This window comes from Oncorhynchus clarkii, chromosome 16, assembly GCF_045791955.1.
Source record: "Oncorhynchus clarkii lewisi isolate Uvic-CL-2024 chromosome 16, UVic_Ocla_1.0, whole genome shotgun sequence".
Classification (NCBI taxonomy): domain Eukaryota; kingdom Metazoa; phylum Chordata; class Actinopteri; order Salmoniformes; family Salmonidae; genus Oncorhynchus; species Oncorhynchus clarkii.
In genome coordinates, this window is record NC_092162.1 from 11,976,193 (window position 1) to 11,998,300 (window position 22,108).

A 22,108-nucleotide genomic window follows, 5' to 3' on the forward strand; every position below is an offset into this window, starting at 1 on the left:
GTCCATAATGGTCTATTATAATACATGGTGCGTCTATTGTCCTGCTTATAGTCCATAATGGTCTATTATAATACATGGTGAGTCTATTGTCCTGCTTATAGTCCATAATGGTCTATTATAATACATGGTGAGTCTATTGTCCTGCTTATAGTCCATAATGGACTATTATATTACATGGTGTCCAGGTCAGGATAACCAAAACATGTATTTATTAAAGACTATCAGAAAGAATGTTGGTAATTATTTTTTTTAAATCCAAAGTAGTAACAAAAAAAGAAGTGTGTTTTTCCAGGTGTGCGCGTGCAGGACAGGGAAATAGCAATTCTTACACTATTGTTCTAAATTCAATCACCTTCATCCTCATCATTCAGTTCATTGAAATTCAATTCTGAAGTTGTGCACAATTATCAGTTTCTATTAGGTTTATGTTCACCATTCATTGTCAGTTAGAGACACGGTAGGACCCAAAAGCATAATCAGTGCTCTAACTCCCTCTTGCGCTGGTCTGGAGCAATGAAGCAGTGACACTGGGTACCGTACTGAACCACAAATGACCCACAGCATAATCTCAAAGCTTTTAGTTGAGCAACCACTGTGCAGTGTGGAATAAAAAGGTTGTGGTTGAAGAGTCTCCATTACCCATTTAGGCAAATAACGCATTTATAAATTGGCGACACCCTGTATGCCTTCCCACCTATCTGTTTCATGTCTCAGGTAGCCTGCGAGTATAATGCAATAATTGACTAATATTTTCCATATTCTAATCATTCCCATGTGCCTGAATGTATCGCCATGGTCCGTGCCATGGTGAAACTTGCACTCCTGTAGATCGCAAATAAGTGGATGGTGAAGCTTGCCAGCCAACCAGAAAAGCAGGGCGAAGCAATTCGGGCATTATTGAAAGTCAGGACAATCCTTGCCCTGTAAAGAAACAATTTGTATAGTTTACATTTTTATTTAGCAAGCAGTAGGCATTTAGAATTAAAAGTGGAGTAGAGCTTTATACATTGAACAAAAATTCAACATGATTCAACATAAATGATCCCAAAATTGTTCCATATGCACAAAAAGCTTATTTCTCTCAAATTTGCTGCACAAATTTGTTTACATGCCTGTTAGTGAGCATTTCTCCTTTGCAAAGTTATGCCACACCTGGCAGGTGGATGGATTATTTAGAAGCCGATTAAACAGCATGTCCTTACACAGGTGCACCTTGTGCTGGGAAAAATAAAAGGCCACTCTAAAATGTGCAGTTTTGGCACACAACACAATGTCACAGATGCAACTGGCATGCTGACTGCAGGAATGTCCACCAGAGCTGTTGCCAGAGAGTTTAATGTTAATTTATTTACCATAAGCCACCTCCAACGTCATTTTAGAGAATTTAAACCGGCTTCGCAACCGCAGACCACATGTAACCACGCTAGCGCAGGACCTCCACATCTGGCTTCTTCACCTGCGGGACCGTCTGAGAACAACCACCTGGACAGCTGATGAAATTATCGGTTTGCACAACCAAAGAATTTCTGCACGAACTGTAAGAAACCGTTTCAGGGAAACTTATCTGCATGCTCGTTGTCCTCACCAGGGTCTTGACCTGACTGCAGTTTGGCATCGTTACCAACTTCAGTGGGCAAATGCTCACCTTCAATGGCCACTGGCACGCTGGAGACGTGTGAATCCCAATTTCAACTGTACTTGGCAGATGGCAGACAGCGTTTATGGCATCGTGTGGGTGAGCGGTTTTCTGATGTCAAAATCGTGAACAGAGTGCCCCGTGGTGGTGGGGTTATGGTATGGGCAGGCAGGCATAAGCTTCGGACAATGAACACAATTTCATTTTATCGATTGCAATTTGAATGCACAGAAATACCGTGATGAGATCCTGAGGCCCATTACCGTGCCATTCATCCACTGTCATCACCTCATGTTTCAGCATGATAATGCACAGCCCCATGTTGCAAAGATCTGTACACAATTCCTGGAGGCTGAAAATGTCTGTTCTTCCTTGGCCTGCATACTCACCAGACATGTCACCCATTGAGCAAGTTTGGGATGCTGTGGATCGACAGTGTGCCAGTTCTCGCCAATATCCTGCAACTTCGCACAGCCATTGAAGAGGAGTGGGACAACATTCAACAGGCCACAATCAACTCTATATGAAGGAGATGTCGCGCTGCATGAGGAAAATCGTGGTCACACCAGATACTGACACCTCTCTTTTTTTAAGGTATCTGTGACCAACAGAGGCATATCTGAACACGCAGTCATGTGAAATCCATAGATTTAAGGCCAAATTAAATTATTTAAATTGACAGATTTTCTTATATGAACTGTAACTCAGTAAACTCTTACACTTTTATTTAACTAGACAAGTCAGTTAAGAACAAATTCTTATTTACAATGACGGCTTACACCGGCCAACGCTGGGCCAATTGTGCGCCGCCCTATAGGACTCCCAATCACAGCCGGTTGTGATAAAACCTGGATTCGAACCAGTGTGTCTGTAGTGACTCCTCTAGCATTGAGATGCTGTGCATTAGACCGCTGCGCCACTCGGGAATTTGTTGCATGTTGTGTTTACATTTCAGTGTTGAAGAACACCGTTTCCATCATCAAAATGAAAATGCACCCTGTTGAAAGGATCAAAATGTTGTTGATCGTTAGAAAATGTATTTTTTTATCAACCGTTTTCATTACACATGTCGTAATGTATTTTTTATCAACCGTTTATTACACATGTCGTAATGTATTTTTTTAATAAATGGAAACCTGCCTAGTAACTCGTGTTACATCATTCACACAAATGGATTACAAATCCTTTTTTATCATTGCTCGACTCTATCACAGTTGATTTGATGACCACTTACTACTAGTCCTTGGCTTTCTGAATACCCTGGCTCAACAGGATTTGATGTAATCCTACTCACTGAACAGATGGACAGAAGGTAAAGCCACTATGCTATAATTGCTCTGCACTCACAAACCTTTTACTATTAGAGGTGGAAACACAATATAACTGTAGACCCATCCTAGTGTGTAAAATGACTTTGAAAATACACATTTTCCAGACCTTGCTGTTAGGTTAATTTTAGGTTCTGAATGAAAGGTGAAAATATATATTTTCTTGACGTTGAAAATACATATTTTCCTGATGTTGATTACAGCTTTGAGTCTTGGGTATGTCTGTATCAGCTTTGCACATCTGGATTTGGGATTTTCTCTTATTCTTCCTTGGAGATTTTCTCAAGCTCTGTTAAATTAGATGGGGAGCGGCGGTGAACAGCAATCTTCAAGTCTTTCCACAGATTTTCAATGAGATTCAAGTCTGGGCTTTGGCTATGCCACTCAAGGACTTTCACATTCTTGTTCTGAAGCCATTCCAGCATTGCTTTGGCTGTATGCTTGGGGTCATTGTCCTGTTAGACTGGGGTGAAGATATCAGCTCTAAGGTCGTTGGCACTCTGAAGCAGGTTCTCATCAAGGATTTGCCTGTATTTGGTTTTCTTTATTATTACCTCTATCCTTACCAGTCTCCAAGTCCCTGCCTCTGAAAAGCATCCCAATAGCATGATTCTACCACCGCCATGCTTCATGGTAGGGATTGTGTTAGACGGGTGATGATTTGTGCCTGGTTTTCTCCAGACATAGAGCTTTGCATTCAGGCCAAAGAGTTAAATGTATCTGTCATCAAACCACAGAAACATTTGCCTTATTCACTTAGTCTTTCAAGTGCCTTTCTACAAACTCCATGCATGCTGTCATGTGCCTTATTCTCAGCAGTGGCTTCCGGCTACTCTCCCATAAAGCCCAGATTGGTGAAGTGCTTTAGAGACGGGGATGTTCTCTCATCTCAGCCAAGGAACTCTGTAGTTCTATCAGGGTTGATATTGGGTTCTTCGTCACCTCCCTGACCAAGGTCCTTCTTGCATGTTTGCTCAGTTTGGTTGGATGGTCAGCACTAGGCAGAGGCTGAGTAGTTCCATATTTTTTCAATTTCACCAATGATGGCGACCACTAGGCTCTTGAAAACTTTCAACACTCCAGAAATTGTTTTATACCTTTCCCCAGGTATATGCCTCATCACAATTATATCTTGGAGCTCTACAGACAGTTCCTTGTACTTCATACTATAGTTTCTGCCCTGACATGCAGTGTCAAATGTGGGACCTTATATAGACAGGTGTGATTATTTCTAAATCATGTCCAAACAATTCAATTGGCCACAGGTGGACACCAATCAAGTTGTAAGGACATTGGGAAGGAAAATTGGATGCACCTGAGCTCAATTTGGAGTTTCATAGTGAATGGGTGTGAATACTTATGTAAATGAGATTTCTGTATTTCATTTTCAATAAATCACATTGTCATTATTTGGGAATTGTGTGTATATGGGTGAGAGAAAAATATATTTTAATACATTTTCAATTCAGTCTTTCAAAATGTTGAATAAATCAAAAGGTATGAATATAATAATATATGCCATCTAGCAAACACTTTTATCCAAAGCGCCTTAAAGTCCTGCATGCATGCTGAATGACGTAAATGTCATGTAAAAACAAAGACTTGCAAAGCATGTTGGGTATTATTCTAATGAAAATCTGAAGCAAACACAGACGTCTATGACTGGTTCAGATTTGGTCCGTTCCGGAACAGACGTCCGTGGACGTTGAAATAAAGGCCGGTCTGGACCGCGCCAAAAAAGGGACCAAAAATAGAAGATGCTGTCGGTCCATGCTTATGTAACTAGTGTGAAATTGCTAGGTAGTTAGCGGTGCGCGCTAGTAGCGTTTCAATCTGTGATGTCACTCACTCTGAGACCTTGATGTAGTTATTTCCCTTGCTCTGCAGTGGTTGTGGATTTTGTGGAGCAACAGGTAACGATGCTTTAAGTGTAACTGTTGTTCGTGTGTGCAGAGGATTCCTGGTTCAAGCCCAGGTTGAGGCGATTAGAGGGACAGAAGCAATACTGTTACACTTAGTAGGATGTTTGATGATGCAATTTTCACTTTATAATTTAAAAAAATTAACATAAATTAAAAGCAATTTGTCCAGAGTCAGTGTAGGCTACAGTACTTGGCATTCCACCATCATGAAACATGTTGAGGAGTCTTTAGTTATTTGAATAGGTTATACAACATTACCTGTCGCTCCACAAAATCCTGCACCATCAAGAGCATTGATCAAACTGCTCGGCCTCTGACCACAAGGTACTACAGAGGGTAGTGCGACTGGCCCAGTACATCACTGGGGCCAAGCTTCCTGCCATCCAGGACCTCTATCCCAGGCAGTGTCCGAGGAAGGCCCTAACAATTGTCAAAGACTCCAGCCACCCTAGTCATAGACGGTTCTTTCTTCTACCGCACAGCAAGCAGTACCGGAACGGCAAGTCTAGGTCCAAGACGCTTCTAAACAGCTTCTACCCCCAAGCCATAATACTCCTGAACACCGAATCAAATAGCTACCCAGACTATTTGCATTGCTCCCCCCCTATCCCCCTCTTTTACACTGCTGCTTCTCATCTATGCATTGTCACTTTTAATAACTCTACCAACATGTACATATTACCTCAACTAACCTGCACATTGACTCCGTACCGGTACCCCCTGTATATAGTCTTGCTATTGTTAATTTACTGCTGCTCTTTAATTACTTGTTACTTTTATTTCTTATTCTTATCCATATTTTTTTTTAACTGCATTGCTGGTTTGGGGCTCGTAAGTAAGCATTTCACTGTGAGGTCTACCTGTTGTATTAGGCGCAAGTGACCAATGCAATTTGATTTGAACACAGCTCATGCTTGGTTGTAGCCTGGTCTCAGATCCATTTGTATTTTTCTCTTTGTAAATCCATCACACTCTATTTAGTATGATATGTTATTTTTCGTATGGTATGTATTCATTTGTGGATATCTCACACATTTTGTATGACGGTTAGGGTTAAGTTTAGGAATTAGGGTTAGGGGAAGGATTAGCTCAAATGGTTAAGGTTTGGGTTATGTGAAGGGTTAGCTAAAGGGTTAAGGCTACGGAAGGGTTAGCTAGCATGCTAAGTAGTTGAAAAGTAGCTCAAAAGAAGTAAATAGTTGAAAAGTTGCTAACTAACTAAAATGCTAACGTAGTCCATGATGAGATTTGAACTCGCAACCTTTGGGTTGTTAGGCGTTTGCATTATACATTCACCCATCCCGACCAACCGCCTCTGTTTTATGTAACCATACCAAACATAACAGACAGTATCATATTAAAATCAAATCAAAATCAAATGTATTTATATAGCCCTTCGTACATCAGCTGATATCTCAAAGTGCTGTACAGAAACCCAGCCTAAAACCCCAAACAGCAAGCAATGCAGGTGTAGAAGCACGGTGGCTAGGAAAAACTCCCTAGAAAGGCCAAAACCTAGGAAGAAACCTAGAGAGGAACCAGGCTATGTACTAATTCGAGTGTCCTGGATTTACGTTTACTATGTTGCTTCTAGTCGATGAGACCAGGCTGGGTCTGCCCATAGTGAGCTATCCGCAGCGGGCACATGAATCTCCCCAATACATCTGAGTTTTACTGTGTCCTATTTAGATTACGGCGATGTAGTGCTGTTGTGAATTCACGGCTTCAATGGACATTTCCTCTCTGAGCAGCGACGCTCTGGTTAATACGTAGAGTACCCAAGGAGACTACTGTTCAGGCGCCCGAGTAGTAGCAGTCATCAATTCAGACGGAGCCTATTCTGATACAAGCAAGTTCCACACTGGCTACTTTGCCACTTATCGCAGGAGGAGTGCGTGTGATTTCTGTTTCTGAATGCCACTTTAGAACGGGAACGGGAAGGCAAAGCAGACAGAGGGCGATAGAGTTCCTGATGTTCAGGGATTCCTCAGGATGCGTTTTTCTCTAAGAAGCACTATCGGGACAGGATTTACATGGCTTTAGAGTTAATGGTAAGTCTTTTTCTGCCCATTACTTGTATTTTTGAGAAGAAAAGAGTGTTTGAAATGTTTTTATGCTAATGATTTTACAGAATGAAGTGCCAGTCTATTGCAGGGTCCTACTAAAGTCAGTGTATCAGACTGGCTGTCACTATTTGTCCGTTTCATAGTATGGCCATCCTGGTTGAACGACTTTTTTTGGATATAATGGCCAAGTTATTATTTGCCGGGAATACTGTATTTACTTGTTATAGAACGCATACAAACGTGTAACCGTAATTTCTCGACATGACACCACAACGTGAAAATCGTTATCCCATACCTACAAAACTATATGGAATTCGTTAATTCTGACCCTTTGCAATAACACTCATGTGAATTAAAGGTTTACAATACTATATTAATACATTTTAAGTGTACAGTTACATTATCCCGTTGTACTTAATGCTGGCATGATTATGCAAAGGGTCATCCAATTAGCGTGAACATTCTCAACAATCTGTTGCCTTGACTTTGTAGATGTAAGGTGAAAGTAGCCTAACTGCAAACGAAAGTGTCCTTTGTTAGGCTTGGGATGTCCCTTCCCATTGAAGTTAACATTTAAAATGTTTAAGCTTAGGGTTCTGTAAGGTTTAGGGTAGGGATGTCCCAAGGATCCCTGAACCAGAATTTAATCCCCAATGTCCCAAACTGATCTGTGAAAAAGAGGGGTAGCCTACCTCGGTTTAATTATCAAGGGTGTTGCATGCATATGCATCATTTGCATAACACACTACAGCTACTGCATACATAATAGAAGCCTTCCTTTCTCGGACACCTGATGACATAATACAAGCCTTCCTTTGTCTGACACCTGATGACAATACAAGCCTTCCTTTCTCTGACACCTGATGACATAATACAAGCCTTCCTTTGTCTGACACCTGATGACATAATACAAGCCTTCCTTTCTCTGACACCTGATGACATAATACAAGCCTTCCTTCTCTGACACCTGATGACAAGCCTTCCTTTCTCTGACACCTGATGACATAATACAAGCCTTCCTTTCTCTGACACCTGAAGGACATAATACAAGCCTTCCTTTCTCTGACACCTGATGACATAATACAAGCCTTCCTTTCTCTGACACCTGATGACATAATTACAAGCCTTCCTTACTCTGACACCTGATGACATAATTACAAGCCTTCCTTTCTCTGACACCTGATGACATAATGCTGTATGCGGAATGTTAATTCAATATCTAAAAGTGTCTTAAAAACATACTGCAATTTGTCAGCCTCCACACACAAGTCAAATGCAGCCCAGAACTAGATCTCATCAATTGATGTTAAATCAATGGCCCATATGCTAAGCTACAAGAGTTCATCCCGTTGCTTAATAAGCATAACCTCTGGGCTGGACGCAATAGTAACCTTCTCCAAGTGTAAGATGAGGATGCAAACATCAAAGTCAATGCTGATGTTTAGCCAGGTCATCGTGTTTACCATTTCGGCTGGGTACACATTGCCGTGGGCTCATCACTGATCTCACTGAGTCAGAAGTCAGGACCCTTCCTGGTTAGGGTCAACAAGCTGCTTCTAGCATTGAACCTTTACTGGATACTCACTGAATTGCATTTCCACTATGTCTACAAGAGGCGTGTCTTGCTCTCATTCAGTTGTCTTGTCTGTTTGTATCCAGTAGTAGAGAGAGGGAATTGTAGAGCAGTTGAGTACTTGGCTGTGTCCATTTTTACATTTAGACATAATTACTATATTTCTAAATGTCTTTCAATGTTGCTCATCAAAGGAGACCAAAACATTTTTGGATCATGCTCCAAATAATCAGTCTGGGTGCCAATAGCTTGTTAAGCTTTCTCCCTCTCATTAAAGACAATGGGTAATTGGATTCAGCCTGCTTTCAGGCACTGCATTTAATGCTCTTTAAGTCTGGAGCCCCCTTATCGAATTAGATTTCTTTAATTAGCTGTCCAGAAATGTTTGTTCCAACCATCCATCATTGCCACCTAGACCAATCTGTAGCCAGCAGCAGTGAACAGAACAGGGAGAAAATAACGAAAGAGGGATTCATTGAATAAGCTTGTCATTTGAAACAAATGCCGTTTGCTGCGTCTGTCCGGTCCATTCTCCCCAAACCTGCATAGAATCAGTTCACTTCCATCCAGAGGACGGAAAAACGGAACACTGATGGAGAGGTTTGGCTTCTGCTATGCATGTTAGACCTTCAAAAAGAGAATGCGAATCAGGGTCTGTGTTTTGGATTAAAGTGCTTGAAAACTCAGTCAACGCTTTCGCCTTTGTCTCCTCTACATTTGAGAATGATGAGTTTGGCTTTGAGTTTATTATTTAGAGCCCTTGAGGCAGTCAGCTGTGAAAGTTATTTTATACAATTGCTGGCTGAAATAATGTTATTTCTCTGCATTCCTCTGCTCAGATCAGAAAAAGTATGCAAGTTGGACACTTATAAATCAAAATATTTGTTTTTAAAGTGCTCAAGCTACCAAACAGCCTTTGTTTGTCCAGCTGACTCTGCCCATGGTACTGAAAATGTAGTGATGGGTGCTGTCCATGGTGCTGAACAGTACTTGTGCTTTTGTGGCTGCTGTCCATGGTGCTGAATAGGCTGGTGCTATTGGGGCTACTGATATTACTGGATCAACACTGAGTATACAAAACAATAGGAATACCTTCATAATATTGAGTTGTACCCCCTTTGCCCTCAGGACAGCCTCAATTCATTGGGGCATGGACTAAAAGGTGTCGAAAGCGTTCCACAGGGTTGCTGGCCCATGTTGACTCCAATGCTTCCCACAGTTGTGTCAAGTTGGCTGGATGTCCTTTGGGTGGTGGACCATTCTTGATACACACAGGAAACTGTTGAGCATGAAAAACCCAGCAGTGTTGCAGTTCTTCACACAAACCAGTGGGCCTGGCACCTACTACCATAGGTGGTACCACGTTTAAAGGCACTGAAGTCTTTTGTCTTTCCCATTCACCCTCTGAATGGCACATACACATTCCATGTCTCAATTGTCTCAAGGCTTTAAAATCCTTCTTTAATCTGTCACCTCCCCTTCATCTACACCGATTTGAAGTGGATTTAACAGGTGACATCAATAAGAGATCATAGCTTTCACCTGGATTCACCTGGTCAGTCTATGTCATGGAAAGAGCAGGTGTTCCTAATGTTTTGTACACTATTGAGGATGCTAGTGCTGTCCATGGTGCTGAACGGTACTGGCGTTATTGGGGCTGCTGTCCATGGTGCTGAATAGTACTGCGATACCTTTAGGCTTGCAATCTTTCGTGCTGCAGCCCTCTGCAGTGCCACATTATGAAGTATAATGATGTCCATTGACATACTTTAGTTCACTTACCGGTGTTGTATTATAAATAGCTAAAGCACAGCGTCGAGGACATTATGCTCAACATCCATTGTGTCATAGTTTTGTTTCATTACGATTAACACAAAAAACACTCTAGTCAGGAGCATTCATTTGTGGCAATCTGGATGATAAAGCACATAATTATATTAATTTATATTAATTATATAATTATATTAATTTGTTCCCCTGATTTAGGTCATTAATCTCTGAACATGAGTCATTCACAGATTCTTTTTAATGAGCGGAAAAACACTCACAAATATACCAAATCTAACCAATTATTAGTCTTTTGATTCCTCTCGTTATTTGCCTTCATTTTGCATTCTTCAATTCATCTTGTTTATCGTGTAGGCTTCAGTAGCTTTAGTAGAGCTTGTAGGGGGGCAATCTGCAGTTGCTACATCCATTGTTAGACTTTTAAATGAATGATATTTACCCATTGATTCATAAACAATTGAACTTATACTGTAGATGTCTCATGAGTTCAGTTCAACTGTGACATCAAATCGGAACCCCAAATATTTAGTTTGCAAACAATGTAAATGTTAGAACTATCATCTTAATACAGATATTTCTGAGGGTTGTAGATATTTCAGAGATGTTTCAGGGAGGCTCTCTTGCATGAGAAAATCAAGGTGCTCTGGTGTTAGTGTTGATGGGCATCAGTGCCATCATTACTCTCCTCTGGCTCCTGCTCCACTACAACCCAGTCCTGCCTGATTACCTTTCACTGTGGATAATGAGGGCTAAATTTCACCAGCTTAATATATATTAAAGTTCTCTGGGAAAGACCATTACACAATGTCCAATGAAGAATACATTAAAGAGATGTAACTTTTTTTTGGCAAGGTATTTTCTTTTCCAAGACAGTAGAGTATTGTAGAGTATTGGACGGATTAATATGTTGTAAAGGTTTATCAAGTTTCTAGTGAAATGTTGCGTTAAAGTTAAGTAAAGATGGCAGTTTTTTTTTACTGATCTACTAATTACCGGTAAGAGTAATCCTTCCTTCAGTGTTATTGCCAGTTCCGAAAACATCACATTCCCTTTCCGCCTCATTATTCCCAATGAATAGTTTCCCGCTAGATAGCTCGCCTGGCTAATGGTGTTTCTCCTCACAGAGTTAGTGAAACACCGGTGACAGAACTGGATTAACAGTGTTAACAAGTTAAATGTGGTCCATTACCTAGCTGCCCTTTGCCTGCTTCTCAGACAATACACATTTATGGCTTCCAAAGTTCCATGTTACTTTCCAGTCTCCTCCATTTCATAGACATTAGATTACAGGAAGAACCAACAGCCTATTCAAGAAAACCTTTCAGAGAAAACATATCGTAGTTTTTCTCTTCTTATGCCAACTTTTTCCACTTTACAAAATATTGGAAATCATTTCTTTCTCCGAAAATATATTAGCTTTCCCTCTCAAAGAATATTAATAAAAGATAGTTGTTGTCAGAGTAGATGTGGAGCCTTTTTGTGAGATTGTGCTGCTGGGAGGTTGAGCCAATGGCACAGGAAGGCAGGTGTTGTCTCTGTTACTCTAAGGGATTAAAGCTGAAGTGAAGGGCTCTGTCTTGGTCCATTAGCTTATTGAGACCTATATCAATACTGGGGAAGATGTTTACCGTGTGGATGTTCGTGCGTGTGTGTGTGCGTGTGTGGGCATACATGCGTGCATGCGTGTGTGGGCGCACGTGCGTGTGTGTGTGTGTGCTCTTGTTTGGTGTGTGTGGATGTATGTTTTTAAAATGTCTCTACAGTCAATTACCTGGGTGGAATAAATGCTCAAAAGCTCTGCTACATGAGAAAACCAGACATATTTTGGCATTAAAGCTTTGAAACCCCAGTGTTCATTTTGCTTTTGAGTCTTGGTTGTCAGAGGTCTCTCTGGTTTCATCTGGGAACAGAACTACAATTGGGGAAAGATATGCATCTGTTCTGACAATGGAGTGTATGAAATTACATTTTCTCTCCAAAGAAGCTCTTGGTTGAGAGGAGCAAAGACAATAATCATCAGTCTACTTACATGACCAGGGGCTCAACTTTCACTGGGGATGGAGGGGGCATGTCCCCCACATTCTGAAATTGCATTTTCGTGCCCCCCCCAGTTTTATCATTGGATTGTGATACAAAACGAGGAAATTGGTGTGCTTTAGGACCATGCAGACGCCTCCAAGCCGTCGGGCAGACTGTTTGGACTGCTTATCTGACTGGATAATTGTTTTAAATAAAAAATAATCCCCCCCACTACTTAAACCAAAGTTGCGCCCCTGTACATGACTGTGTAGCAATGTGCATTTGTAACAGTATAGACTACATCTGTCCCCTCACCCTGACCTGGGCACGAACCAGGGACACTCTGCACACATCAACGGTCACCCTCGAAGCATCGTTACCCATCGCTCCACGGCCGCGGCCCTTGTGGAGCAAGGGAAACCACTACTTCAAGGTCTCAGAGCAAGTGACGTCACCGATTGAAATGCTATTTAGCGCGCACCACCACTAACTAGCTAGCTAGCCATTTCACATCCGTTACACTCACCCCCCTTTTGACCTCCTCCTTTTCCGCAGCAACCAGTGATCCTGGTCAACAGCATCAATGTAACAGTATAACTTCCGTCCCTCTCCTCGCCCCAACCTGGGCTCGAACCAGGGACCCTCTGCACACATCAACAGTCACCCTCAAAGCATCGTTACCCATCGCTCCACAAAAGCCGCTGCCCTTGCAGAGCAAAGGGAACCACTACTTCAAGGTCTCAAAGCGAGTGACGTCACCAATTGAAACGCTATTAGCGCGCACCACCGCTAACTAGTTAGCCATTTCACATCGGTTACACATTGTTCGGAAAGAGCTCGCAAGTTAAGCATTTCACTGTACTGTTTAAATCTGCTGTATACGTGACAATAACACTTGCAACTTGAATCAGTTCAGAAAGAGAAGGGCTTGATGTTATAAGGAATCGGTTAGCTTGATAGCCTACGTCACGATATGTCTCTGTCTGTGTGGTATTTTTCCTTTGCTCAGGACTAAAGCCTTCTACCAATGTATGTACTATTGAAACATAATTTCAACCCATTGCATTTCTCCATTGGTTTTATATTTTAGCTTGAGCGAAATTGCTTTTATTAATTTAACTAGGCAAGTCAGTTAAGAACAAATTCTTATTTGCAATGACGGCCTACCAGGGAACAGTGGGTTAACTGCCTCATTCAGGGGGAGAACAACAGATTTGACCTTGTCAGCTCGGGGACTCGATCCAGCAACCTTTCGGTTACTGGCCCAATGCTCTAACCACTAAGCTTCCTGCCGCCCCAAGTATGACGCAAAACATTGCATTCTGCACCGTCTGTGAGATCCACACAGTCATGAATTCACAGTACCTGCATATCTTAGCGATTGCATGCATTTTTACCCTAGCACTATCCTCTTACAATCCTCTTTCAATACATTTCCCCAAAACATTTTTGGGGGAATATTATCAGTAGTGAAGGGATACATGGAAGAGACCGATTTTCATATAATTAGTTACCAATGAAGACACGAAGGGAACATCAAAGCTATACTTTATTGTGGAGCGTTACTGTAATATCTCTCAGGTGGAAAACACTATAAACTACACTGTCTACTTCAAAGGGAATAGTTGAATGTAGTTCCTCCCTGGTGGTATTACATGAGAGAACCTGCATTTGATAGAAGACCCCCGTAGCCTTCGAAAAAATACTTTCACTAAGGTAAAATTGGGTAGGATATGTCCTTTGAAATGGACTGACTCAGATTCCTTTCCGAATACCTGCAATTCCCCTGTGAGGGTTAGGTTTTCGGGATTCTGGAGATGGAATAGTGGACAATGTAGAGAAAGAGTTAATATGTTAACAAGATACCATGACAGGGAAGATACCATGTCAAAGATACCATGTCAAAGATACCATGTCAATGATACCATGTCAAAGATACCGTGGCATAGCAGTTTGTTTGTTCTGTGTTGTCGGTGTTCATGTTAACATGTGGATGTAAAGATTTCAGCTATTATGACCTGGCTATGAAACTAATTAGACCTAGTGGATAGGGCCAAGAGGAGTTTTTCCTGTTCAAGTCAGGATGGCAGGACAAAACCTGCACTTATTACGACATACACGACAGAAAAGTAATTTTCCTTATCTTTCTTTCTTTCTTTCTTTCTTTCTCTCTCTCTCTCTCTCTCTCTCGCCCTCCAGGTAGGCACGCAGTAACGATTGACAAAAATGCAGAAGAGGTCATGGCACTTCAAATGGTTAGGGATAGGACTTCTGCTGTTAGCTACTTGTTGCCTGTCTCAAGACACAGATGGTAAGTCCTCTATACCTCCTCCTCAGTACCCATATCCTATGCACACTGTACAACTATGTATGTATGTATATGTGTGTGTGTGTCTATGTGTGTATGTATGCATGTATGTATGTATATGTGTATATATGTATGTATATATATATATATATATATATATATATATACATACATACATACATACATACATACATACATACATACATACATACATACATACATACATACATACATACATACATACATACATACAACGACATATATACACTACCGTTCAAAAGTTTGGGGTCACTAAGACATTTCCTTGTTTTTGAAAGAAAAGCTATTTTTTTTGTCCATTAAAATAACACCAAATTGATCAGACATACAGTGTAGACATTGTTAATGTTGTAAATGACTATTGTAGCTGGAAATGGCTGTTTTTTTAATGGAATGTCTACGTAGGCGTACAGAGGCCCATTACCAGTAACCATCACTCCTGTGTTCCAATGGCATGTTGTGTTAACTAATCCAAGTTTATCATCTTAAACGGCTAATTGATCATTAGAAAACCCTTTTGCAATTATGTTAACACAGCCGAAAACTGTTGTTCTGATTAAAGAAGCAATAAAACTGGCCTTCTTTAGACTAGTTGAGTATCTGGATCCTCAGCATTTGTGGGTTCGATTATAGGCTCAAAATGCCTAGAAACAAATAACTTTCTTCTGAAACTCATCAGTCTGTTCTTGTTCTGAGAAATGAAGGCTATTCCATGTGAGAAATTGCCAAGAAACTGAAGATCTGGTACAACGCCTTGTACTACTCCCTTCACAGAACAGCGCAAACTGTCTCTCACCATAGTGGGAGGCCCTGGTGCACAACTGAGCAAGAGGACAAATACAGTGGTTCCTCCTTTAAAAGTTGCGTCATACAGCGGCACACCTCTCTAACCAGAATAGAAAGAGGAGTGGGAGGCCCCACTGCAGAGCAAGAGGACAAGTATATTAGAGAGTCTAGTTTGAGAAACAGACGCCTCACAAGTCTTTTTTTCTTCTTTTTCCTCATCTTATCCGGCTGTTGCCATGCAACCGCAAAAAAGTTTGCTCAGAAGCGCGAGTGCCTTTTTGAATTTTGAATTTTACTTTACAAACAACAAGTGGGCTTAATTGGAGTCTATTTTCTTTGGAGCCTAGACCTATATAAAATAGCCTACCTCAGCCAGTTAAGTTATGAGGTTTAACAGCCAAATAGAAGTAGGATTTTTTTATTAGGCCTACTTACAATTGCAACTGGTCAAACATGTAGCATTCGACATAAAACAATAATTTAAAGAAAGAAGTCTGCACGTTCAAACGAAAACAATGTAACTAAAAAGAAAGCGCATATTTGTAATTCCCAAACTCTAAAAGTAATTGGAAAGGTAGATACAAATGATGTGTGTCATTGTGGTTATTATAAAGAATGTAGCCCATCATGCAAGTTATTTCAATTAGCAAGACAATAGACTTTTTATATAGCCCGACTACTGTTGTGAAATTCATGCAATGTAAAAAAATTGCAATGTATTCGATGCTTAAGTACTCTAATGATATTTTTTTTTACAAATATATATATATATATATATATAAAACATTTCTTACCGAACCGTGATGCCCGCAGGTTGCCTTTGCCGATCGTACATCATCTTCATTCATCAGTGAGTCAATGGCTTGAATAGTCATTGACTCACTCATGCGTTGAAAGGGGCGAGGGACGAAATGGAGTCACAATCCATGCCAGGCACACCTGTGAGCTCTGGAACTCCACCTCCAACAGGCAGAGTCAGGATTTCGTTTCACCCTGACATTTCCATTCCTTTTCTGACAACAGAACTTGACCAACTGCTCACCAGGCACAGCAAGGGCCAGCTGGACCTTTATGCTGTTCTGCTATTCCAAGGATGTGTAACCGAATAGAGATACCATGAGTGGGCACAGAATACATAGCCTTCCTGCTGTGGCCGTCTATTTCAGCACCGTTTCGCGCGGCTCTGAGACAAGCATGGAGAAACGAATATTGTTCAAATATTCCATGATATTCTTAAGATATGTGTTAACTGAATATAAGCAAGTGATGTCTGCTAAATAATCAAGCTAGGTTTCTCCAGAAGTAAATCATTCTAAATGACTTGCTTTATTTACAAATGAGTGAGAATGTCTCACCCCATGTTCAAGAATGGTCTTTTTCTCGCTCACTCTAGGTTAAATGAAAACGAAATCTCTCCAAAATGTTACTTTTTAAACAAAGCAATTATTAATTAATTTACAATTATATAAAAGCCCCTTAGATGTTAATATAGAGTCCTCCAATCCTCTAAATGTAATTATTGGCGGGAAGTCACATCATTGAAAAAAATATTTTTTAGATATACTGTTAAAAATGGTGTAGGTCTTATTTAATTAAAGAGCATCATGAAGTTAGAAGCAAAAGCCTACATCTATTTTAGCACTGTTTCACTCTACTCTGAGACAAGCACGACACAGGGATTCTTTAGCTAAATAGCCCAGTACTGTACTGCCAGACATCACGTTGTACAGCGCCATATTTTCCGTTCCATCCTAACTGAAACCCAGAGGGTTTTTCATGGAATAGAAACACGATAATATTAATCTAATTTAAGCAAGTACCAGTCAAAAGTTTGGACACACCTACTCATTCAAGGATTTTCTATATTTTTACTATTTTCTACATTGTAGAATAACAGTGACGACGTCACAACTGTAGGAGGTGTAGCCCTTCATGCATATGTTTCCTATTAGCAGGACAATATACTTTTTTATAATCCGGCTACTGTTGTGAAAATCCCTCAATTTGCAATGTATCTGATGCTTAAGTACTCGGATGTGTAACATTTCTAACTCAAAACAACAGTACAGTATTTATTCATCAACATCTTTATGCTTTCGTTAATAAAATAGAATAACGAGAAAAAAGGACATTCAATTGTGGATGTTTATATTTCACTTAATCTCCATTTGGGTAATGGTTAGACAATTTGAAAATTAGGTTGCAGAAATGTTATGCTCTTAGTGTAACCTTTATTTAACTTGGCAAGTCAGTTAAGAAAAAAATATTATTTACAAGGACAGCCTACTCCTTCTTAAAGAGTACTGCAGACTGTCATTTTCCGTTCCAGCAAGTACCAGTCAAAAGTTTGGACCCACCTACTCATTCCAGGATATTTCTATATTTTGTACTATTTTTACATTGTAGAATAATAGTGAAGACATCACAACTATGACATAACACACATGGAATCAGTTAAGAACAAAATCCTATTTACAAGGACAGCCTACTCCTTCCTCCCCAATGGGGATTTGAACCCCGGTCTCCTGCATGCCCCTGTAGTACATACATGGCCTGCTCTCCTTTATGTAAGGAATTAGGCACTTTCCCATGTTTACTACAGTATGTATTGTAGACGGCACAGTAGCCTAATAAACAAATAAACACATTTTGTTAATAAAATAATGATAAAAATACTCTTTCAAAATTCAGATGTTGATTTAGTTATGGATCCATAACGAATTACTATGGGAATAAATAATACTGATTTACAGAAATATTGGAACAAAATTGTCTAATGAAGGCAAATGAATCCTCCAATCCTGTAGATTACTACCAACGGTCCTGTTGTACATCTCCATATTTTCCATTCCATCCTAACAGAAACCCTGAGGGTTTCGTTTTTCTCTGAATAGAAACACCGTAATATTAATCTAATTAATTAAGCCACATTTCTTAATCAATCCCATATGCTATGTTATTGCAAAAAAGGTTTTACATTCTCTGGTAATGCCAGTACGGAATGCTCTCTGGTGGGCAAACTAGCAAAAACTTGCTGAGAGAAAAAATTGCTGAGAATGAAATGACGTGTTGCGGCAGCACGCAAGGTGTGCCGCAGTATGACGCAACTTTTAAATGAGGAACCACTGTATTTGTCCTCTTGCTCAGTTGTGCACCAGGGCCTCCCACTATGGTGAGAGACAGTTTGCACTGTTCTGTGAAGGGAGTAGTACAAGGCTTTGTACCAGATCTTCAGTTTCTTGGCAATTTCTCACATGGAATAGCCTTCATTTCTCAGAACAAGAATAGACTGACAACTTTCAGAAGAAAGTTCTTTGTTTCTAGCCATTTTGAGCCTGTAATCGAACCCACAAATGCTGATGTTCCAGATACTCAACTAGTCCAAAGAAGGCCAGTTTTATTGCTTTTTGAATCAGACAACAGTTTTCAGTTGTGTTAACATAATTGCAAAATGGTTTTCTAATGATCAATTAGCCTATTAAAATGATAAACTTGGATTAGCTAACACAACGTGCCATTGGAACACAGGAGTGATGGTTGCTGATGATGGGCCTCTGTACGCCTATGTAGATATTCCATAAAAAATCTGTCGTTTCCAGCTACAATAAACATTTACAACATTAACAATGTCTACACTGTATTTCTGATCAATTTGATGTTATTTTAATGGACAAAAAATGTGCCTTTCTTTCAAAACCAAGGACATTTTGAAGTGACACCAACCTTTTTGAACCGGTAGTGTATGTACAACTACATTCAAGCTAACTGAAATGTTCAGCTTGCCTCAACCCACAGCTAAACTCTGATTCTATACTCCTGCTCAGTTATAGCCTCATGCTCACTTATTCATATTCTACCTGACAGATTCCTCAGGATTTATGTGCCAATATTTGACTCATTTGACCCGTGCCTTAATGGAGTTGTATATTCTGAAATGTACTATTGATTTATCGAAGCTCCTCCGTGCACCTGCCCCCCCAAAAAACATTTTTTTTACAGAAAAGAAAGGTAGAAATGTCTTTGATCCAACTATTTCAAACTGATTTATCGGGTTGGGCCACAAATGTTGGACACTTTAATGAACTGTTCTCACCTTGGTGCGATGTTAATTTCACCTCTGGTTAAGAAATCGGTCCCACTTTCTGATGTACATTTAGACTTAATTAGGGGTCAAGGCTTTGAAGCTGTAGTTGGTATTGCTCTTATATTGACCTACTACCTAGGGAGATCGTCAAGGTGCTGGAGAATAGTTTCTGGTCTGTCTACTCATGTAAAACATCAGACCACTTGACAACCTAGAGCAATGTGGCATGACATCATCATGGTCAAGTGGAATATTTCCTATTTCAGTCGAAGATATCCATTTGTCACTGAAGTAGGTGGATGTTAGAGAGATGAGATGAGTGTGTTGTAGCAAAGCAACTCCAATGCAAAAATAAATGAATGCATCCTCATCCTGTGGTTGCCATGGAGCTACAGATACCGTCTTAAGCCAGTGATCAGTGTCACCCACAGAGACGGTCTTAATTTGAGTTTGTGCCCTCTTCTCTCTCTCAATTCAGTTCAATTCAATACTCTCTATCTCACTCTCCTGTCCCGCTCTCTTCATAGGAGTGATAGATACCAATCAGTGTCACCATGCAGACTCTCTCTCATTCTGTCTCTCTCTCTCTCTCTCTCTCTCTCTCTCTCTCGCGCTCTTTCTCCCCCCTCTCTCTCTCTCTCTCTCTCTCTTTCTCCCCCCCTCTTTCTCTTTTTCTCTCTCTCCATCTCTCTCTCTCCATCTCTCTCTCCATCTCTCTCCAGCGCTCTCTCTCTCTCTCTCTCTCTCTCTCTCTCTCTCTCCATTTCTCTCTCTCTCCCCCTTTCTCGCTCTCTCACTGTCCACCTCTCTCTCTCACTCTTTCTCCCCCTCTCTCTCTCTCTCGCTCTTTCTCCCCTCTCTCTCTCTCTCTCTCTTCCCCCCCCACTCTCTCTCTCTCTCTCGCTCTCTCTCTCTTTCTCGCTCTCTCACTGTCCACCTCTCTCTCTCTCTCTCCCTCCATTTCTCTCTCTCTCTCCCCATTTCTCGCTCTCACTGTCCACCTCTCTCTCTCTCTCTCTCTCTACCTCTCTCCCTCTCTCTCTCTCTCTCTACCTCTCTCTCCCACTCTCTCTCTCCACCTCTCTTTCTATGATCTTTCTCCTCTGTCCCTCTTTCCATTCTTTCTGCAGTTAGACAGTTGAGTTTCCCCTCGTGAGTAACTTTTATTTATTCAGGGGAGCCTAATTGAGACCAGAGTCTAATTTCCAATGGTGACCTCCGGACATAATATAAAGATAAAAATGACAAGATACAAGATAGAATAACAAGTACATTACATAGAACATAGAAAACGTCACAGCTGTCATCAATCGGCTCCCCTCAGGGGAGACCTGAGGAATCTCAGGAGCTAACCAATCCTGTGAATGGGTTTGGTAACTCTTGTTTTTATGCTTCAACAATCAAGTTAGGTAGATTGGAAGCTTGTGTAGTAGAGCTTTGTAATCAAGAGGTAAGTAAGGATATGATCTACGGGACTTTAATGAGACCCAGACATCCTTTTGATACAGGATGCAGTGATGCATATAAAAAAATGTCACCTGGGATAAAGCGAAGGGCGCTATAGTAGACAGCATCCAAAGGTTTAAGAGTAGTGGCTGATGCATTCTGATAAATGGTGTCACCGTAGTCAAGAACTGTCAGGAAGGTTGACTGGACAATCTGCTTCCAGCTGTTTAGGAAGAGTCATGGAAGAGGAAGAGTCTATTTCTATAAAATAAGCCTACTTTAAATCTCCTCTTTACCTGCTCATCAGTATGTTTTTTAAACGTCCAATTATCCTCAATCCAAAGCCCAGATATTTATAGGCGGGATCCTGCTCGATGAAAGAACCATCTAATGCATAAATGACATCTGAAATATTTCTACGAGAATTACATTTCGTTTTTCCACAAAATCAGCAAGGCAACAAAATCAGACTACAACGCCAACATAGTCTGGTCAGATGTAGGGGCAATAGCTTACATAACAGTGTCATCTGCATACAGATGAATGTTACAGGTTTTTGCAGATAGACCAGTATGATTTATATAAATAGGACAGGTCTCAAAATCGACCCCTTCAGGACACCTTTAGTAACATTGAGGTAACTTGACTTGGCACCCTCAGAAAGCACACATCGCGTCGTGTCTGATAGATAGTTTCCAAACCACTTGCAAGACGCCTGGTCGATGCCCATTTCAGACAACCTTTGAATGGATAGAGGATGGTTGACAGTATCAAATCCATCAATCAAATGTATTTGAAAAGCCCTTTTTATATCAGCCGACATCACAAAGTGCTATACAGAAACCTAGCCTAAAACCCCAAACACCAAACAAATGCCTCGGATAGGTCTATAAATATGGCGACACAGTGATTCCTATTACCTTAGCAATTTAATATATACAATAAGACAAGCGTAGTTACTGAAACGGTGCTATGTCCAGGTCTATAACCAGACTCTGCTGGGGAACCAAGGGCTGTACATTGATAGGACTGTAGCTTGGTTCCCCCTGAGCACTGAGCAGCACCAATCCGGTGCTAAGGCAGGCAAAGTGTCCCACTCACACCTACACACTT

General features: G+C 40.7%; 1 protein-coding gene across 1 annotated transcript in view; it reads left to right on the forward strand.

The window, feature by feature from the left end:
- Positions 1 to 14,558: 14,558 nt before the first annotated feature.
- The window catches only part of LOC139367968 (protocadherin-15-like), a 205,477-nt gene continuing 197,927 nt past the window's right edge, over positions 14,559 to 22,108 (forward strand). Inside the window, exon 1 of the mRNA XM_071106395.1 lies at positions 14,559 to 14,643. Coding sequence (XP_070962496.1) covers positions 14,559 to 14,643 — 85 coding nt within the window. The remainder of the gene's footprint in view (positions 14,644 to 22,108) is intronic.